Here is a 19,472-nt window from a genome sequence, read left to right on the forward strand (position 1 = left end):
AAGGGAAAATCCATGTAGGAAGACAGCTAGAAGTTTACTCCACCATTACCGTTTTATAAATACGTATCCTTCAGCTTTACTGAACCAGCAAGAATTCCCACTCCCCAACACGTAGAAGCAATATTGCACTTCTGAAAAAAGTGCCAACACTGTGGGCCTCTGAACTGCATAAAAGATGAGTCCGGGGCCGGGCGCAGTGACTCACGTCTGTCATCCCAACACTTTGGGAGGCCGAGGCCGGTGGATCACCTGAGGTCAGGCGATTGAGACCAGCCTGCCCAACATGATGAAACCCCGTTTCTACTAAAAATACAAAAAATTAGCCCGGCATCGTGGCGGGCCACTGTAATCCCAGCTACTCCGGAGGCTGAGGCAGGAGAATCGCTTGAACCTTGGGGGTGGAGGTTGCAGTGAGCCACGACTGCACCACTGCACTCCAGCCTAGGCGACAAGAGTGAAACTCTGTCTCAAAAAAAACAAAAACAAAAACAAAACACCAACCCCTCCCCCCCACACAAGCAGTAATAAACAAAAATATACTCTCAAATGGCAATTTCAAATCTCTTGAATATTCAGGCAAGCAGACAGGCTTATAGACACAGACGACTTCTAATTCAAAGGTCATTCCCATTTTTTGGAGTTTGAATCCTTTTAGTTATTAGTGTTTCCAACCACGTGGGCGGGTATCTTTGGAGAGCTCAAAATGTTCATTCAACCTCCCCCACCAAAGGTAGAATCTTTGAGGAAACATGTGGGTGGTAGAACCACAGTAAAAATATTTTAGTACATGTTTTTTGTTTGCAGCCTGAATTGGGAACTATCCATTTACTTTTCCTTTTTCTTCTTCTCCATTTAATACACTTACCCATGGGAATTATCCATTTACTATGGATCAAGTTTTGTTTGAAAGTATATGATAGAAGATGACATTCTCAAGTGGAACTGTTTGTACATGTGGGGAGCTGCAAGCTAAACCTCTTATTTGCTCTCTTTGTTCTGTTATTCCAGTCTATTTAACGTAGGATGATGGAACAAGTTGATCCTACATGTTTCTGAAAAAGCCACTTGCTAAACAGTCTTTGGTAGGAGGCTGGCTACAGGACCTTCACTCAACAATACTGTCAACGAGAAATTTGTTTTAGAAACTCTGCACCTATTTTTCTATTCAGTTTCTCAATGCCCGTCCCATGGTGTGACCCACCCAGGCCTGCCCTCCTGGGACATGCTCTGACTTTAAGATTACCTATTCCTTTGCCTCCTCCTTTACCCTTCAGCAAACCAACATCCTTTGTACTCGGTCAGTGAAGTCTGATCTTAGCTTAAATCAGTCCAGTCTGTGATACTGTGATGTCAAACTGATTAAAATAATTTACACTAAGGTATGAATGATGGATAGATACCAAGTGTTTAAGAACTAAAGCAACTGATGATCTGAACAAATAAATTTTCAAAGGGGTGACTACAGGTAGTCATTAAACAGACGGCTTTTTATTAGAGGCGGGGCCTCGCCCTGCCGATTGCCCAGTATGGGGTGCTGTGGCATGGTTATAGCTCACTCCAGCCTCGAACTCTTGAGTTCCAGAGATCCTCCTGCCTCAGCCTCTGGAGTAGCTGGGACGACAGGCGTGTGCCACCGCGCCGCCTTAGCTTGCGTTTCCAACCATTCCAAAAGTCAATAAGCCATTTAGATTTTAATCTAACCATCCCAAGTGCTCAGTCTGTAACTGAAGGGCAATTCTAAGGCAAGAAATGGGATGTCAGGTCACTATATGGCTATGTTTGGCAACCCCAGAGGTGTAGATATTAAGGTGAAAGGGGGTGAAGTACTAAGAGGGCACTCCTCATTCGCACAAGATGTTTTGGTTTCAAGGCTCCTGAGAAGTTATGGAATTTTCAGTAGTTCTTTTTAACATTTCACTTATTCCCTGCATTGATTTAAAGCTTTAAAATTTTTTATTTTAAAGTAAATAGTGTTACCGAAGCTTGAGCTGTGATTCCCAAGTCTGTTTTTTTTAGGATAAGAAGGTGCCTCACGGAGGTTGCGGTGAGCCGAGATCGCATCATTGCACTCCAGCCTGGGCAACGAGAGCGAAACTCAAGTCTCCAAAAAAAGGAAAAAAAAAAAAAAAAAGAGAGATGGGGCCTCGAACTTTGGTGTCCGTTAGACAAATTAAACCAAGGCCATCTCCGCCCTGTTTCGCGGGGTGTCTTCTCTCCTTTCGCAGTTGTTCCACTCCCAGGACTGAAGGTAGACTACGGGGTGACTGCCTAGCCCAGAAGGCCTGACCAACAGCATTATTTCCCTCGCAGTCTCCACAGACACTTGTTCTCACTGTGACCTTTCGCTCACCAGGCAGGCAGTGCGGCATCTGCAGAGGGCCGGAACCGGCTCTGCGCGCTGGACGCAAGCAACAGGCACTACAGGCGCGCCACCACGGGGAGACTCTCAAGCAACAGCAGTGGGCGGCGCACGAATCCTCTCCTTTCTTTAACCCTTCTTCACATCGAGTCCCACCCTCGCCGGAAGCCGAGCGGTTTCTACACACGTCACTTCCGGTGCGGCCCGCCGGCCCCTGGCGGGAGCGAGCACGCCAGTGCGCGGCAACTTTGTTCCCGCCTCTCTTGCCCCGGCCACCTCTCATCTTCGGCTTTCTCTGAACGTGACGTCCGGGCGCGCTCCCGGTCGTACGTCAGGGCTGAGGGGAAAAAGCCGAAAAGAGCGAGGCGAGGAGGAGGGGTTGCGGAGGTTAGGGCCCAACCAGCAAGTCCCGTGGCTCTCCCTCCTCCTGACGAGGAGCGGAGAGGGAAGGGGAGGAGCGAGCCGGGGCCGGCCGCGCACATCAGGAGCCTCCTCGTGGAGGGGGGGAGCGGAGGAAAGGGGTAGCTCCGCCACCTCTGCTTGCGGCTGTGGCGGCGAAAGAAGAAGAAAGTCAGGGCCCATACTCACCGCCACAGACTCAGAAACGCCCCCGCCCCCATCTCCCCGGAAATAGCCCCCCGCCCAGCCCCGCACACCCGCTGCCCCAACCGAGAGCCGCAGCCCGGTCGCCCCCGCCTCGCCCCGCCCCGCTGCCCAACCCCGCGGGCCGCAGAGTGCGCGAGGCTCTAGGCTGGGAGTTGTTGTCAGGCCCAGGCCACTTCCGAGGCGCCTGCGGTGTGTCGCCGCCACCACAGGAGGACGACGTCGACGCCGAAGAGGAGGCGGGGGAGGCGTGTTGTTGTCTCGCCCACTCCCCTCCCCTGAACTCGCACCCAACGTCAGGGCGCGATGGAGTGAAGCGGCGACGAAGGTGGTACTTCCGCGTTGCGCTGCCCGAGCCGAGAGCGCGGCCGAGGCCGCTCCCCCACCCCCGGGGGCACTTGGAGGACTCGGGACTCCCCCGCAGGTCAGCACCCGGCGCATCTGGTGTTTTCGCTGCCGAGGTATAGGACGACGAGCGCGATCGGGAGCTCCACCGCCCGGATTCTTGCTTCTCTGAGGCCCGGAGGCCGCTGCGTACCCCACTGTGACCTGGAACCCTGGGACCCGAGTCCCGACCCGGATTATCGTGGCGCGTCTCCCGGCCGGTCCTGGTGCTCGGTGTCCCTCCGCCGCCGCTCCCGTTTCCGGCGGGGGAGATGGCCAGGATCTGACCCGGGAGGAGGCCGCACCCGCGCCGCGCTCTGCGGCTGGCTCTAGGCGATGCCGAGCAGCTCGGACACGGCGCTGGGGGGAGGCGGGGGCCTGAGTTGGGCGGAGAAGAAGTTGGAGGAACGCCGCAAGCGGAGGCGATTCCTGTCCCCTCAGCAGCCGCCGCTGCTGTTGCCGCTCCTGCAGCCGCAGCTCCTGCAACCGCCGCCGCCCCCGCCGCCTCTGCTCTTCCTGGCTGCTCCCGGCACGGCCGCCGCCGCAGCCGCCGCCGCCGCGGCCTCCTCCTCTTGCTTCAGCCCGGGCCCCCCTCTGGAGGTCAAGCGGCTGGCGAGAGGCAAGAGGCGCGCAGGAGGGCGGCAGAAGCGGCGCCGCGGGCCCCGCGCCGGGCAGGAGGCGGAGAAGCGTCGGGTCTTCTCGCTGCCCCAGCCGCAGCAGGACGGCGGTGGCGGTGCTAGTAGCGGCGGGGGTGTGACCCCGCTGGTGGAATACGAGGATGTGAGCTCCCAGTCCGAGCAGGGGCTGCTGCTGGGGGGGGCCAGCGCGGCAACGGCGGCGACGGCTGCCGGGGGAACGGGGGGCAGCGGCGGGAGTCCGGCCTCCTCCTCCGGCACCCAGCGGCGCGGGGAGGGGTCGGAGCGCAGGCCCCGCCGGGACCGCCGCAGCAGCAGTGGCCGCAGCAAGGAGCGCCACCGCGAGCACCGGCGGCGAGACGGACAGCGCGGTGGCAGCGAGGCCTCCAAGTCCCGCAGCCGCCACAGCCACAGCGGCGAGGAGCGGGCCGAGGCCGCCAAGAGCGGCAGCAGCAGCAGCAGCGGCGGCCGCCGGAAAAGCGCCTCGGCCACGTCCAGCAGCAGTAGCAGCCGCAAGGACCGGGACTCGAAGGCCCACCGCAGCCGGACTAAAACGTCCAAGGAGCCGCCTTCGGCCTATAAGGAACCGCCCAAGGCCTACCGAGAGGACAAGACCGAGCCCAAGGCCTATAGGCGGCGGCGGTCCCTCAGCCCGCTGGGAGGCCGGGACGACAGTCCGGTGTCCCACAGGGCCTCTCAGAGCCTGAGGAGCCGCAAGTCCCCCAGCCCGGCAGGAGGTGGCAGCAGCCCCTATTCTCGGCGGCTGCCGCGCTCCCCGAGCCCCTACAGCCGCCGCCGCTCCCCCAGCTACAGCCGCCACAGCTCCTACGAGCGGGGCGGCGACGTGTCCCCTAGTCCCTACAGCAGCAGCAGCTGGCGCCGTTCTCGGAGTCCCTACAGCCCTGTGCTCAGGTGAGTCCCGTCGTTCGGCCCGTGTGTACTTTGGCTGCTCTAGCCAGATCCCCAGGAGGAAGGGAATGTGGTGCCTGGGTCCTCAAAACCATTCAGGTCCATCACCGAGACGAGACAACACTGCCTGAGCCTCCCAGGAAGGGTAGGCGTTTTCGCGCGCGTGACACTTTTTTAGGGGGTCGAAGGGACAAAGCAACTGGGTGAACGGAACTTTTCTCCTAACTGTGGCAGGGAAGATTTCTAAGGAAGAATTCAAAGTTTCAGACTTGTTGCATTAATGTGTTAACAGGTTTCTCTCAATTGCTCTTTGCGTTTCTGGTACAATTTGGGTAAACCCAGAGGTGGTTTAAGTCGTTTAAATTTAGAAAGTTCTGTGAAGAGGTTTCATTGTTGGGGATTTAAGAATGTACTGCAGCTTAGGATCTAGTATTGTACAGGGGAATAAGAATCAGGTGCTGATGTCAGAGTTCGATGTGGACTGCACATGTTTCTTATGATGATTACAGAGATGGGAGAAGCAGCCTTTCTGTAAAGTTTATTACTCTTTTAGTATGTGAAAAAAGCTTAGGTGGAAGCTGATAGTTCTGAATACTGAAGAGATAAGGAAGGTATCTATTTAATGATATTCTTGTGTGGGGTAGTTTTTACCTGATCTTTCAAAGTCATAATTATAGAAAGCAGAAAAAATGACAAGATTGTGGTTTCTTTGTTGGTTTGTGATGACACCCAGTTGCTAATAACATTATAAATCTGGGTGGTGTAACCTAGTGTAACCAAGTGAATGGCTGAGTACATTCTTATACTATTATAAGCCTGCAACTGCTTAGTTTAAAAGCTAAGTCGACTGTTTTTTTTCTTAGATATGCCGGAAGGATAAAAACACAATGTAACTATACCTTTAAATATCAGAATCTTTGTCCAGAAATCTTCAAAAGGTGTAATTTAGTGAAATTGGAGTAAAACTTTTAGGTAGCTTTCTTGCCTTTTTTGTTATAAAATATTCTTTTTAAAAAATATGCCTTAAAATATACTTATCCACTAAGCAAAGTGCATTAAAAACAACTTTCGAGTGTTTTATGGGTTCTCGTATTCCTTGATTTTTGGACATTCCAGGCCTTATAGTTTAGAGTATTGCAAAATGACATTTGTATCAGTTTTTCCTATTGGGTTTCAGTAATGGCAAGTGGATATACGGTACCCCTAAGTATGGATTATATGGAATCTCAACATAATACGAATATGCATCTGCAAAATTAGCAGACCGTTTTGAAGCATCGGCATAGTAAATGTGAAGGTGTGATGTTTGTAGAGATCTGAGCGTGAGTTTGTCTTTAAGCCAAAAGAGTTGTATAAATTGCTTCACTCTTTTAAAGAGTGTTGAAGCACACTTAAAATGGTAGTTGATGCCTTAATGAAGATTTGAAAAACTCATTCATCAAAATTAGCCGTTATATCTTGTAAGAGTTTGTATTTTGCTTTTAACTAGAATACTTTGCCAAAAGGTTTGCAGTTTTTGCAGTTCAATTTGTTTTGCAAACTGGTTGAAGTTTCAGGACCTGAACAATTTAAAGTGCTTGATGCAATTTTAAGAATGGATTTTATACTTAGGCTTTTTAGTTGCTGGTTACTTCAGCGAGGTCCTTTATTGTATAATAGTGGCATGTATTTTATATATATATGAAATATATAATCGTGGTATGTATGACTAGGACTATTCATATTTAGCAAGTATTTTTTGACCCTGTATTGTATGCCATATACTGTTTTAGGTATTGGGATGTAGCACGGAAGAAAAAGTTACTGCCCTCATGGAGCTTGCATTCTGGAGGACCATTCAACACAGAATCTTTTCATGGTGTTTATATTGACCAGCGGTATTTCTAAAGGGTTGAATTTGGAAGGAACTTTAGGGTATCTTGGCTAACATTCCTGATAGATGGCCATTTGGTGTGTGCCTTAAATACATCTGGAGGTGGGAAGCACATTGCTTTGAGGCAGCCTGTTCCACTAGATTTGGGACTTGATTTTTTAGCAAGATCCTTGAAGACTCAGTTTCCTAAACTGTAACAGGGAAACACTTGTTTTTCTGGATTATTTCAAGGATTAAATGAAAATTTATCTTTTTAAAACATGCAGTCTCACAGAAATATTTAAGGTGGTTGAGTTATTCAATATCTCAAATTGTTAGAATTCATTTTGTAACCAAAATCCACCTTCATGCCACTTCTATCCATTGCTCCAAGTTTAACCTTTTGGAATGGTACAGAGCACATGTGTATGCTAACCCTTTAAAATGTAAAGACAGTTGTGATGATTTCTGAGTCTTCTAGGCTTAAAAAACTCGTATGGTTTTCAGATTTTTCACATTATATCTAGTTTGTCAAATGTCTAGCTGATAACATGGGGCCCAGAATTAATAGCTAAAATAGTTGATTGGAAAATCTTAAGATTTTAAAGTATAGTAAATGTGTCGTTACTTTTTGGGAACAGTTAATTGAACTCACTTGTACAGATGAATGCAGAAAGTTTTATTTATTTTCAGAATGTATTACTTGTGGTAAGTGGCCCATGTTCTTTAATGAATGGACTGCTGTGAGTTCCATGAAGGCAACTGGCCTGTCTTGTCCACCATTGTGTTTCCAGTGCTCAGCACTGTATCTGGCACAAGTACACTCTTAATAAATGTTGAATAGATAAATGAAGGGATGCTGGAGTTTCCTGAACATAAAAAATACTAATGTGGGCCTGTATTACAAACTTCAGTCAAATATTTAATATAGACCATGTGTAATGCTGTAAGAAACAGTGTAATCTTTTCCCAGCCTACGCAGAACTTACATATTAATGAATTGTCAGTGTCGATATTTTTAAGGAAATGCATACACATTCAAAATAGTATTGAAATCATGGTATGAAGATGAAAAACAATTTTAAATAAGCTGAAAATAGAGATAAGAGTTTCACCATGTTGCCCAGGCTGGTGTCAAACTCCTGGGCTCAAATGATCCACCTGCAGCAGCCTCCCAAAGTCCTGGGATTACAAGTGTGAGCCTCCGTACCCAGGCTGAAGCTTTTTTTGATGTCAGATAAATAAATCCTTTTCATTTTAGTGACTTCTGCTTCACAACTTGTTCTTTGTCTTCATTTGAATCTTCAGTCCTCAGCTCATGCGTTTCTTTTCGTCAGTTCCCTCTTACCTTTACTTTTTCCCCTGTATGATCTGTTTGTCATATTTTCTTTACTACTTGACTGTTGGGGTGTGGAAGGTCACATAATCTTGCTGATTGGCCCTATAATAAATGTGAGGGTGTATTGAAAAGAGGGGAGGGTACTTTTTGTAGTGTTTTACTGTATGCCAGGCGTTGATAAATATTTAACATACATTGACCACCAAAGTCCATGTGATAGTTGGAAACATTTCCATTGATGGATTGGGAAACGGGAGCTCTAAAAAGTTAAGTCATTTGTTCCAAGGTCAGCTTGGATTGAAACCCTGGACTGATTTAAAAGTACATGCTCTTAATATTAAAGAGCATGGATTTTGGTTACAATATGAAGGTGGATTTTGATTACAATATGAGGAATTCTTTTGTTTTTTTGAGACGGAGTCTTGCTCTGTCGCCCAGGCTGGAGTGCAGTGGCCGGATCTCGGCTCACTGCAAGCTTCACCTCCCGGGTTTACGCCATTCTCCTGCCTCAGCCTCCCGAGTAGCTGGGACTACAGGCGCCCGCCACCTCGCCTGGCTACTTTTTTGTATTTTTTAGTAGAGACGGGGTTTCACCATGTTAGCCAGGATGGTCTTGGTCTCCTGACCTCGTGATCCGCCCGTCTTGGCCTCCCAAAGTGCTGGGATTACAGGCTTGAGCCACCGCGCCTGGCCTAATATGACGAATTCTAACAGCAGTCTATTTATTAAAGAACATAGGCCACTTACCACTTAAAGCATATGCGTCATTGAACTTCAGTTGGCATTCAGGGGCGCTGGCCACCTCACATAATGACCTGTTCTGGTGAAAAATCAGCTTCTGTTTGGGTACTTATGTGTTAATTTCTGTTCCTTGGCCATTTTTTCAGCATTTTGAGGATTTTAAAAGACGAATCTTCTAAAGAGTCTTTCAGCTTATTTGTGTTTATTCATAGTTTTTATGAACAATTGGGTTTAAATCTTGTGGATTTTTTCTACTTTGTCTTTACAAAGATTGGCTAAAAACATTTCTTGAAGACATTAATTACTCTTAGTTTATTGGTGTTGGTTTTCCCGAATTATTTTGAGCTAAAGTTACTGATGTCAGATTAAAATCTGTGCAAGAAATTACTACGTATGTTCTGTTCTTTCTCTAAACCTATGGAAGTTCCATTCCACCAAGAAGTCCAGAAGCATTCATTATGGAATGATAACAAGAACCTAAGAATCTGAAAAAGATGGGTGGACTCCAAATATAAATAAGTAAAATTATTACTATATGTGGTACCTCTGTTATGGATTATTTAGTGTTTTGTCCTGAAAACTATGGTTCAGAAGTATATGAAATGAAGATATTCTATAATGAAAAAAGAAACTCAAAAAATATGCCACTGATTTAATATATACTTAATAGAAATAAGTCATGAAAATCCCTAGGTGAATGGAATTCTTAAAATGCTTTTAAAAAGTGTCAAAAAATAGGGTATTAGAACAAATGCAGAAACTCTCAGAAGGGAATGGAAGTTCAGGTCAACTGTCTTAAATTTCCAGAGCTGTAATCATATTTTCATTTCAAAGTGATGGCCTTGTGTTTTGCTCCTTCTCTGACCAAACTTTACCTGATATTTACATCTACTCAGTCCTTATCATATTTCTTTTCCACTCTCACTAATATTTATTTCTTTCCATTTCTATCACCCTTTCAGGTTAATTAGCTAGACTTCCTGTTACTGTTACCAGTCTTCTCATTTCATCCATTCTTCTCAGTTCATTCTTTATGAGGAGAGTTAATGTCTTTGTTTAGCTCATGTCACTCCCATTATATTAGAATTATTATTCAAATAAACCTAAACTTTTTTGTTTGAAGGGATAGTGTCTAGCTCAGTTGCCCAGCCTGGAGTGCAATGATGCGATCATGGCTTACAGCAGCTTCGAACTCCTGGGCTCAGAGGATCCTCCTGCTTCAGCCTCCCGAGTAGCTGGGATTACAGGTTCACACCACCATGCCTGGCTACTTTTTGTATTTTTTGTAGCGATGAGTTTTACCATGTTGCTCTGATTTGTCTTGAACTCCTGTCCTCAGACAATCCTCCCACCTGGGCCTCCCAAAGTGTTGTGATTACAGGCATGAGCAACTGTGCACGGCCAACTCTAAACTTCCTAATGCATCATCAGTTAATGCCTTTTATGATCTGACTCCATTCTATCAGAATTCTATTTTCAGAGACATTTTTATTTCTATTTTTATACTTGCTGTTCTCTTAGCTTAAATGATGAGACACTCTAAACTCTCTTTTGCTCTTCATCTCCAGCTTTGCATTTAAAACTCAGGTAAAAAATCCCCGTCGTGTGTGTGTGTGTGTGTGTGTGTGTGTGTGTGTGTGTGTTTTCTTGGTAGAGATGGTGTCTCACTATGTTGCTCAGTCTGGTCTCCTGGGGTCAAACAATCCTCTTGTCCTTGCCTCCCAAAGTGTTGGGATTACAGGCATGAGCCAGTGTGTCCAGCCTTAAATCCCACTATCTTGAGACCTTTTTCCATTCATCTAGATAAAAGTTAATTTTTTTTCCTGTGCCCCCACAGCACTTTATCTTTGTTATAGAACTTTAAAAAATTGTGTTTAATATCTGCTTAGTTGACTGGCTACTTTTGTGTTTTCCCTGCTAGATTGTAAGCTCCTAGAGGAAAATTACAGAGCTTATTTATTGGTGGTTTAATTTAAATACATTTTTTCCCTCTATAGATTAGTATAAACCAGTCTGCACAGATGCCAGTTACATCTCTAAACTTGCTTGGTATTTTGGTTTACACATACTCTCATACTCTAGGATAGGGCAGGTAATTGTTTCGATTTATAAGGAGGGAATTTAAGAACCTCCTTGTAGCTTCTACTTTATTAGAATGAGTAGAGGATGCTGGGACTCACTTTAGTGTGAATGGAATAAATTCAGACCTAATGTTTATATTTGCTCTCTGTTGTGCTGATCAAGATAAATTCTTGGTGAGTTTGAATTAATCTTTAAACGGAAAATTTTCTCAGCAGACATTGTGTCAAACTTTCATTTCCCGACTCTGAAAAATTGTAGCTATTTTTGAAAAACCAGTTGAAAGTGAATGTTGCTTAATATTCACATATAAGGTAATTTTAATTTTTTCCTTTATTTTGGACTTTGTGAATATCATTTTGTTGTTGTTATTTTGGTTTTGGTTGGCTTTGTTTTCTATAAATTTATAAGCTTTAAAGTGGGTGTTGGAAGCAGAAGTACCAAGCCAGAATCAGAAGCATTACTTGTTTGCAGTGATTTTGTTCCTTTAATTCCTGCACATTTAAATTGTGGAAGAACCTAGTGTTTTTCATGTATTTCGAAAATAAGATTGATGTACGTTAGAGGATAAATATAGGTAAAACTGGAATGTAAATAAAACGGAAATTAGAAGGTTAGTGAGAGGAACCGAAAATGGTAAATGATCTACATGCCTCCCTGCTTTTCTGTTTGCATTTTCAGTTGCATAGGGGCACTTTCACTGGGATATTTAGTAGGCATTCCAAACTCAATTTATCTAACATAAAATTATTTCACCTTTTTTAGAGCCCTTTTTTTTTTCTGATACTGCTCTTTATTATTTTTCATCTGTTTGCAAACATAATAGAGGCTAATGGTAGAAATTTTCAGTTAGTACAGAAAAGTATAAGAGATAAAAAGGCCTCTTAAGCCCAGCTACCTGATGAGATGATCATTCATGACATTTTGATAAACATTCTTCTAGACTTTTTTACATAAGTGGGAACATGTAACGATACTGTCTTGGAGCCTGTACTCCGTAATACAGTATATCATCTTTATTAGTAGCTCCTAGTATTCTGTTGTATGGATATAGCATACATTGTTTGGCTGAATCCACTTTGATAAATTCTTAGTCTTTTTTTTTTTAAATTTTTGCTATGTGTGTGTATCTAAAGCAAATATATTTTTTGTGCATTTGTTCCATTATCGTCTTTAGATTGAATTTCCCAGGGGTAAAATTGTTGAGGCAAAGATGGTATATACATGTGAAACATCGATACACTTTCAAAATGCCTTTCAGAAGGCTTTTACAAATTTACATTTCCCAGCAGTGTGGGAGTACCCATTTCCTGGGTCTCACCAACACTTGGAGTTGTCACATATTCCATTATTGTTTTTTTTTTTGTTGTTGTTGTTTTGTATTTTTAGTAGAGATGGGGTTTTGCCATGTTCGCCAGGCTGGTCTTGAACTCCTGATCTCAAGTGATCTGTTCACTTTGGCCTCCCAAAGTGCTGGAATTACAGTTGTGAGCCACTATTGGTGCCTGGAATCATTATTGTTTTATTTGCACTTTGATATTTAATACGGTTTAATATATTTTCATCTGTTTACTGTATATTTTAATTTCTTTCTTTCTTTCTTTTTTTTTTTTTTTTTGAGACGGAGTTTTTTTGCTCTTGTTGCCCAGGCAGGAGTGCAATGGCGCCATCTCGGCTCACTGTAACCTCTGCCTCCCGGGTTCAAGCGATTCTCCTTCCTCAGCCTCCAGAGTACCTGGGATTACAGGCATGCGCTACCACGCCCAGCTAATTTTGTATTTTTAGTAGAGACGAGGTTTCTCCATGTTGATCAGGCTGGTCTCAAACTCCCAACCTCAGGTGATCCACCTGTCTTGGCCTCCCAAAGTGCTGGGATTACAGGCATGAGCCACCGCGCCTGGCCTCTTTCTTTTTTTTTTTTAATTGAGACCAGGTCTCACTCTGTCACCCAGGCTGGAGTACAGTGGCACCATCTCTCCTCACTGCAACCTCCAACTCCCGGCTCAAGTGGTATCTCGTCTCAGCCTCCTGAGTAGCTGGGATCACAGATGCATGCCACCATGCCCAGCTAATTTTTTTATTTTTGGTAGAGACGGGGTTTCACCATGTTGCCAAGGCTGGTCTCAAACTCCTAAGCTCAGGTAATCTGCCTGCCTTGGCCTTTCAAAGTGCAGAGATTACAGGTCTGAGCCACTGTGCCTGGCCAGATGTTCTAATTTCTTGATTCATTTTTTTTTTTTTTAAATTAACTTGTAAGAGCTACTTGTGTGTTATAGCTACTAATTTTTTTTTTTTTTTTTGGTGGCATTAGCAAGTATTTTTCATGAGCTTGTGTTTTATCTTTTAACCTTATTTATGTAATGTTTTGTTTTAAGACTAGGTTTTTGATTGGTCTCTGTGTGTGTGTGTACATGTGTGTTTTAAGTGGCAGTAGTTTCTCCCAGGTACCTAGTGTCAAACTTTAGTAGTACTTACATCTTCTCCCTCCATAATTGTAATGAACTTCTTGTTCTGTAAAGTTTTTTCTTTTTTTTTTTTTTCAGTGGTCTTTTGGTCTACACATTTGTCTTGGAATGCTTTGTTGTTAGTTTTGCTTGCTTTTGGATTTCTCTTTAAGCTCCTCCTGTTCTCTGCGTTCAGATTTAAAATACCACTTTCATTTGATTTTTTCTTTTTGTAAGATACTTACAGAATGAAATACTTTTAAAATTATTTATTTATTTATTTATTTTTGATATGGCGTCTCACTTGTTGCCCAGGCTGTAGTGCAGTGGTGTGATCTTGGCTCACTGCAACCTTTGCCTCCTGGGTTCAAGCTGTTCTCCTGCCTCAGCCTCCTGAGTAGGTGGGATTACAGGTGCCCGCCACCATGCCTGGCTAATTTTTGTACTTTTAGTAGAGATGGGGTTTTGCCATGTTGGCCAGGCTGGTCTCGAACTCCTGACCTCAGGTGATCTGCCCACCTTGGCCTCTTAAAGTGTGGGGATTACAGGTGTGAGCCACTGCACCTGGCCAATTTATTTTTTATTGACAAATAATTATATAAATTTATGTGTGTGATATTTTGGTGTTTACCTGTGGAGGGCTTAATCAAGATAATTAAGAAATCCATCACATCACATACATGCTATTTTGGTGGTGAAAACATTTTAAAAATAATTTTCTTTTTTAACACAGCTCCAAGCAGCCATTGAAGAAAACATTTAAAATCTACTCTCTGGTCAGGCACAGTGGCTCACGTCTGTAATCCCAGCACTTTGGAAGGCCAAGGTGGGTGGATTACTTGAGGTCAGGAGTTCAAGACCAGCCTGGCCAACATGGCAAAACCCCGTCTCTACTAAAAACACAAAACATAGCCAGGCACGGTGGCGTGTGCCTGTAGACCCCAACTACTCGGGAGGCTGAGGCAGCAGAATAGCTTGACCCTGGGAGGCAGAGGTTGCAGCAAGCCAAGATCTTGCCATGACACTCCAGCCTGGGCACAAAGCAAGACTCTATTTCAAAACAAACAAAAAAACTACTCTTTTGTCAATATCAGAATATGCAGTGCGTTATTGTAGTCACCATTCTGCGCAATAGATCACTAAAATTTATTCCTTCTGTCTATCTGAAACTTTGTGTCTTTTGATCAGCATCTCCCTTTCCCTATACACTCCTCTCCCCTAGACCCTGGTAACCACCATTCTACTCCCTGGTTCTGTGAGTTTGAATTTTCTAGATTCCATATATAAGTGAGATCGTGCAGTATTTATTTTCCTGTCACAAATGACATAATTTACTTCTTTTTTAAAGCTGAGCTGAGTGCGGTGGCGCAGGCCTGTTATCCTAGTACCTTGGGAGCCCGAGGCAGGCAGATCGCTTGAGCTCAGGAGTTTGAGACTGGTCTGGGCAACGTGATGAAATCCCTTCTTTATAAATACAGAAAAATTAGCCCAGCATGGTGGCATGTACCTGTAGTCCCAGCTATTTGTGAGGCAGAACTGGGAGAATCGCGTGAGCCCTGGAGGTAAAGGCTACAGTGAGCTGAGATTGAGCCGTGCTACTGCACTCCATCCTGGGCAACAGAGTGAGACCCTTTCTCAGAAACAAAACAAAACAAAAAACAAACCTGAACCACATTAAATAAATTAATCCGTTCATCTAATGATGGACACCTAGATTGCTTCCGTATCTGAACTATTGTGAATAATGTTGCAATGAACATGGGAGTGGAGACATCTCCTACGCATACTGATTGCAGTTTCTTTCGGTATATACCCAGAAGTGGGATCATGTGGTAATCCTGTTTTTACTTTTTTGAGGAACCTCCATACCATTATCCATGATGGCTGTAGTAATTTACATTCATACCAGCAGTGCACAAGGGTCCCCTTTTCTCTATACCCTCGCCAACACTTGTTATCTTTCATTTTTTTGAGGCTAGCCATTCTAGCAGGTGGGAGGTGGTATCTCATAGTGGTTTTAGTTTGCATTTCCTTGGTGATTATTGATGATGATGAGCATTTTTTCATGTATCTGTTGACCATTTGTATGTCCTTTTTTTTTTAAAAACACTGAGATGGAGTCTTGCTATGTTGCCCAGGCTGGTCTCAAACACCTGTGCTCAAGGAGTCCTCCCACCTCACTCACTTCAGTCTCCCAAGTAGCTGGGATTCAAGCGTTAATCACCAAACCCAACTGTGTTCCCTCTTTTGAGGAATGTCTATTTAGGTCCTTTAGGCTATTTATTTTCTTTCTGTTGATTTGAATTCATAAAATATTTTGAATGTTAATCCCTTATCAGATGTGTGGTTTGTAGGTATTTTCTCCTTATCCACAGGTTGTCACTTTACTTCGTTAATTGTTTCCTTTGTTTTGCAGAAGCTTTTAAATTTGATCCATCTCTTTGTTTATTTTTGCTTTTGTTCCCTGTAGTTTTGGGTTTATAACCATAAAACCTTTGCCCAAACTAATGTCATGGAGCTTTTCTTCTACTTTCTACTGTATAAGGTGTGAGATGAGAGTCTATTTTCATTATTCTCCATGTGGATATCCAGTTTTCCCACCCCTGTTTATTTTTATTTTTAAGACACAGGGTCTTGCTGTGTTGGCCAAGGCTGGTCTCAGAACTCTTACGTTCAAGCAATCCTCCCGCCTAGCCTCCCCAGTAGCTAGGACTACAGACATGCACCACTGTGCCTCACTCCCGTCACCATTTATTGAAGAGGCTGTCCTTTTCTTACTGTATGTTCTTGGCTACTTTGTCAAAAATCAGTTGACTATAAATGGGTTTATTTCTGGGTTCTCTATTCTGTTCCTTCAGTTAATGTCTCTGTTTTTATACCAGTACCATACTCTTTTGATTAACATAGCTTTGTAATACACTTTGAAGTCAGATAGTGTGATACCTCCAGCCTTGTTCTTTTTGCTCGGAATTGCTTTGGCCATTTGGGATCTTTTGAGGGTTTGAGTATTCCACTGAATCAAATTCTTGAATGGGGCATTTAAGACTGCCAACACAGACTGAACCAAACTACTCTTACTTCTTACTGTATATCCTGATCACAATACAAACTGGACTATTTACTATTTTCTTGTATCTCACTTTGTATCCTTCCTTCAATTGGCCAATCTGCCTTGCTCGTTCTTTCAACCTTAGTTCAGGTGTTTTTTTGTTTGTTTGTTTGTTTGTTTGTTTTGAGATGAAGCCTCGCTTTGTGGCTGGAGTGCAGTGGTGTGATCTCGGCTCACTGCAACCTCCACCTCCCAGGTTCAAGCAATTCTCCTGTCTCAGCCTCCGGAGTAGTTGGGATTACAGGCACACGCAACCACGCCTGGCTAGTTGTTTTTGTATTTTTAGTAGAGATGGGATTTCACCACGTTGGCCACCTGGTCTCGAACTCCTGACCTCAGGTGATCCACCTGCCTTGGCCTCCCAAAGTGCTGGGATTACAGGTGTGAGCCACCGCGCCTAGTCTCAGGTATTGTTTTTATCTATGAAGCCTTCATTAATCTCGTTTAGAAGTGATTTTTAAAAATAACCTTTAGAACTGAGATCACTTTGTGAGTAATTATTACATCCAGTTCACCCAGTTGATAGGCATTTGAGTTGTTTCCAGTTTTTGGCTGTTATGAGCAAAGCTACTGAACATTTGAGTACAGGTCTTTTGTTTTTGTTTCTCTTGAGTAAATTAGGAGAGGGTTTGCTGTGTTGTATGGGAAGCTAATGCTTGACTTCCTACAATCCCATAGTCTTTTTCAAAATGTCTTTGCCATTTGCATTCCAGTCAGTACAGTATGGGCATTCCAGATGCCTCACCTCCTCAGTAAGACTTCTTTTTTTTTTGTCAGTCTTTGATTTTAGCCATTCTAGTGGATGGGTATTGGTATCTAATTGTGGTTTTATTTGCAATTCCCTAATGATAAGTAATGTTGAGTATACTTCCATATGTTTATTTGCCCTTCATATCTTCTGCTAAGTGTCTCAAAATGTTCATTCTTCATGAATTGGGTTGTCTTACTAAGTTGTAAGAATTCTGTATATATGCTAGATACAAATCCATGTTTTGCAAACGTTTTTTCCTCAGTCTGTGACTCACTTTCCCTAACAGTAATTTCCAAGAGCAAAAGTTTTAAATTTTAATGAAAAACCATTTTAGCATTTTTCTGATTTATGCTTTTTTTTTTGTTTTTTTTGAGACAGCGTGTCTCGCTCTGTCGCCCAGGCATGTTCTCAGCTCGCTGCAACCTCCGCCTCCTGGGTTCAAGCGATTCTCGTGTCTCAGCCTCCTGAGTAGCTGGGATTATAGGCGTGTGCTATCACGCTCAGCTAAATTTTGTATTTTTAATAGAGACAGGGTTTCACGATGTTGGCCAGGCCGGTCTCAAACTCCTGACCTCAGCCTGCTTCTGTCTCCCAAAGTGCTGGGATTACAGGCGTGAGCCACCCACCGTGTTCAGCCAGATTTATGCTTTTTATGTCCAAAAAAATTTTTGCCTAACCCACAGTAACAGAGATTTTCTCCTTAGGCTTATAATGTGCATGTTTATCAGTCTACTTTTATGTATAATGTTAACTTTATGATAACATACTTACATTTTCATCTTGTACTGTTGTCACCTCTTTTTTTTTTGAGACGGAGTCTTCTTCGCCTAGGCTGGAGTACAATGGCACGATCTTGGCTCACTACAACCTCCGCCTCCCAGGTTCAAGCAGTTCTCCTGCCTCAGCCTCCCCAGTAGCTGGGATTACAGGCATGTACCACCACGCCCAATGAATTTTTGTATTTTTAGTAGAGATGGAATTTCACCCTGTTGGCCAGGCTGATCTCGAACTCCTGACCTCAAGTGATCCACCCACTTCAGCCTCCCAAAGTGCTGGGATTACAGGCCTGAGCCACCGCACCCGGTTGTTGTCATCTGTTTTATGTCTGTGTTTGCATGGCGTATGTGTGTTATACATAGACATAAAATTTAAAATGAGGAGAGTCACTTCTTGGGGAAATATTTACTCAAATATTTACCTTTTCGAGTGCTTTTCCTTTTTACAGATCCAACTTTCCATGTAGTATCATTTTCCTGTGGCTGGAGGAATGACTTTGAACATTTTTTATAATGTAGGTCTGCTTTTTGTATGTCTGATAAACTCTCCATTTTGAGAGATAGTTTTACTGGGTATGGAATCCTAAACTGAAATTTTTTTCCTTAATATTTTGACTTGTTGCATTTCTGGCTGATAAATTTCTATAATATTTTGGTTTTGTTTCAGCCATTGGATTTCAAGTCCTGTGATTTTTTAAATATTTGTGGTTCTTAAGCACCTAGTACAGCATATGATAGTAGGTACCTAGCAAGTGAGATTAAATTGCCTGTCTTGTTTTAAAATTGTATTTTCTAGGGCTGTGTGTAGTGACTCATGCCTGTAATCCCAGCAGTTTGGGAGGCCAGGGCAGGCAGATCACCTGAGGCCAGGAGTTCGAGACTAGCCTGGCCAACATGGCAAAACCCCATCTCTACTAAAGATACAAAACTGGCTGGGTGTGGTGGTATGCCCCTGTAATCGCAGCTACTTGGAAGGCTGAAGTAGGAGAATCGCTTGAACCCGGGAGGCCGAGGTTGCAGTGAGCCAAGATCTTGCCACTACACTCCAGCCTGGGCAACAGAGTAAGACTCTATCTCTAAAAAACAAAACAAAACAAAAACCTTGTATTTTGTAGCAAACTATTTCTTCAGCCTAAATTGCTTTGGATTAAAAAAAGAGGTTCAGGCTGGGCACGGTGGCTCACACCTGTAATCCCAGCACTTTGGGAGACCGAGGCAGGTGAATCACGAGGTCAGGAGTTCGAGACCAGCCTGGCCAATATGGTGAAACTCTGTCTTTACTAAAAATACAAAAATTAGCCAGACGTGGTGGCAGGCGCCTGTAGTCCCAGCTACTTGGGAGGCTGAGGCAGAAGAATCACTTGAACCTGGGAGCTTGCAGTGAGCCGAGATTGTACCACTGCATTCTAGCCTGGGCGACAGAGCAAGACTCCATCTCAAAACAACAACAACAACAACAACAACAAAAACCCACAAAGGTCCAGCCTCACA

At 44.0% G+C, this 19,472-nt stretch overlaps 1 protein-coding gene across 2 annotated transcripts in view; it reads left to right on the plus strand.

Moving 5' to 3' along the window:
- Nucleotides 1–3,399: 3,399 nt before the first annotated feature.
- Nucleotides 3,400–19,472, plus strand: part of CDK13 (cyclin dependent kinase 13) — a 138,878-nt gene continuing 122,805 nt past the window's right edge. The window contains exon 1 of one of the 2 annotated variants that reach the window (XM_031665375.1): nucleotides 3,400–4,893. In XM_031665375.1, coding sequence (XP_031521235.1) covers nucleotides 3,683–4,893 — 1,211 coding nt within the window. In that variant the 5' untranslated portion in view covers nucleotides 3,400–3,682. The remainder of the gene's footprint in view (nucleotides 4,894–19,472) is intronic. The other variant, XM_021935857.2, reaches the window with a different exon arrangement.

Source organism: Papio anubis, chromosome 4 (genome assembly GCF_008728515.1).
Source record: "Papio anubis isolate 15944 chromosome 4, Panubis1.0, whole genome shotgun sequence".
NCBI classification, from domain to species: domain Eukaryota; kingdom Metazoa; phylum Chordata; class Mammalia; order Primates; family Cercopithecidae; genus Papio; species Papio anubis.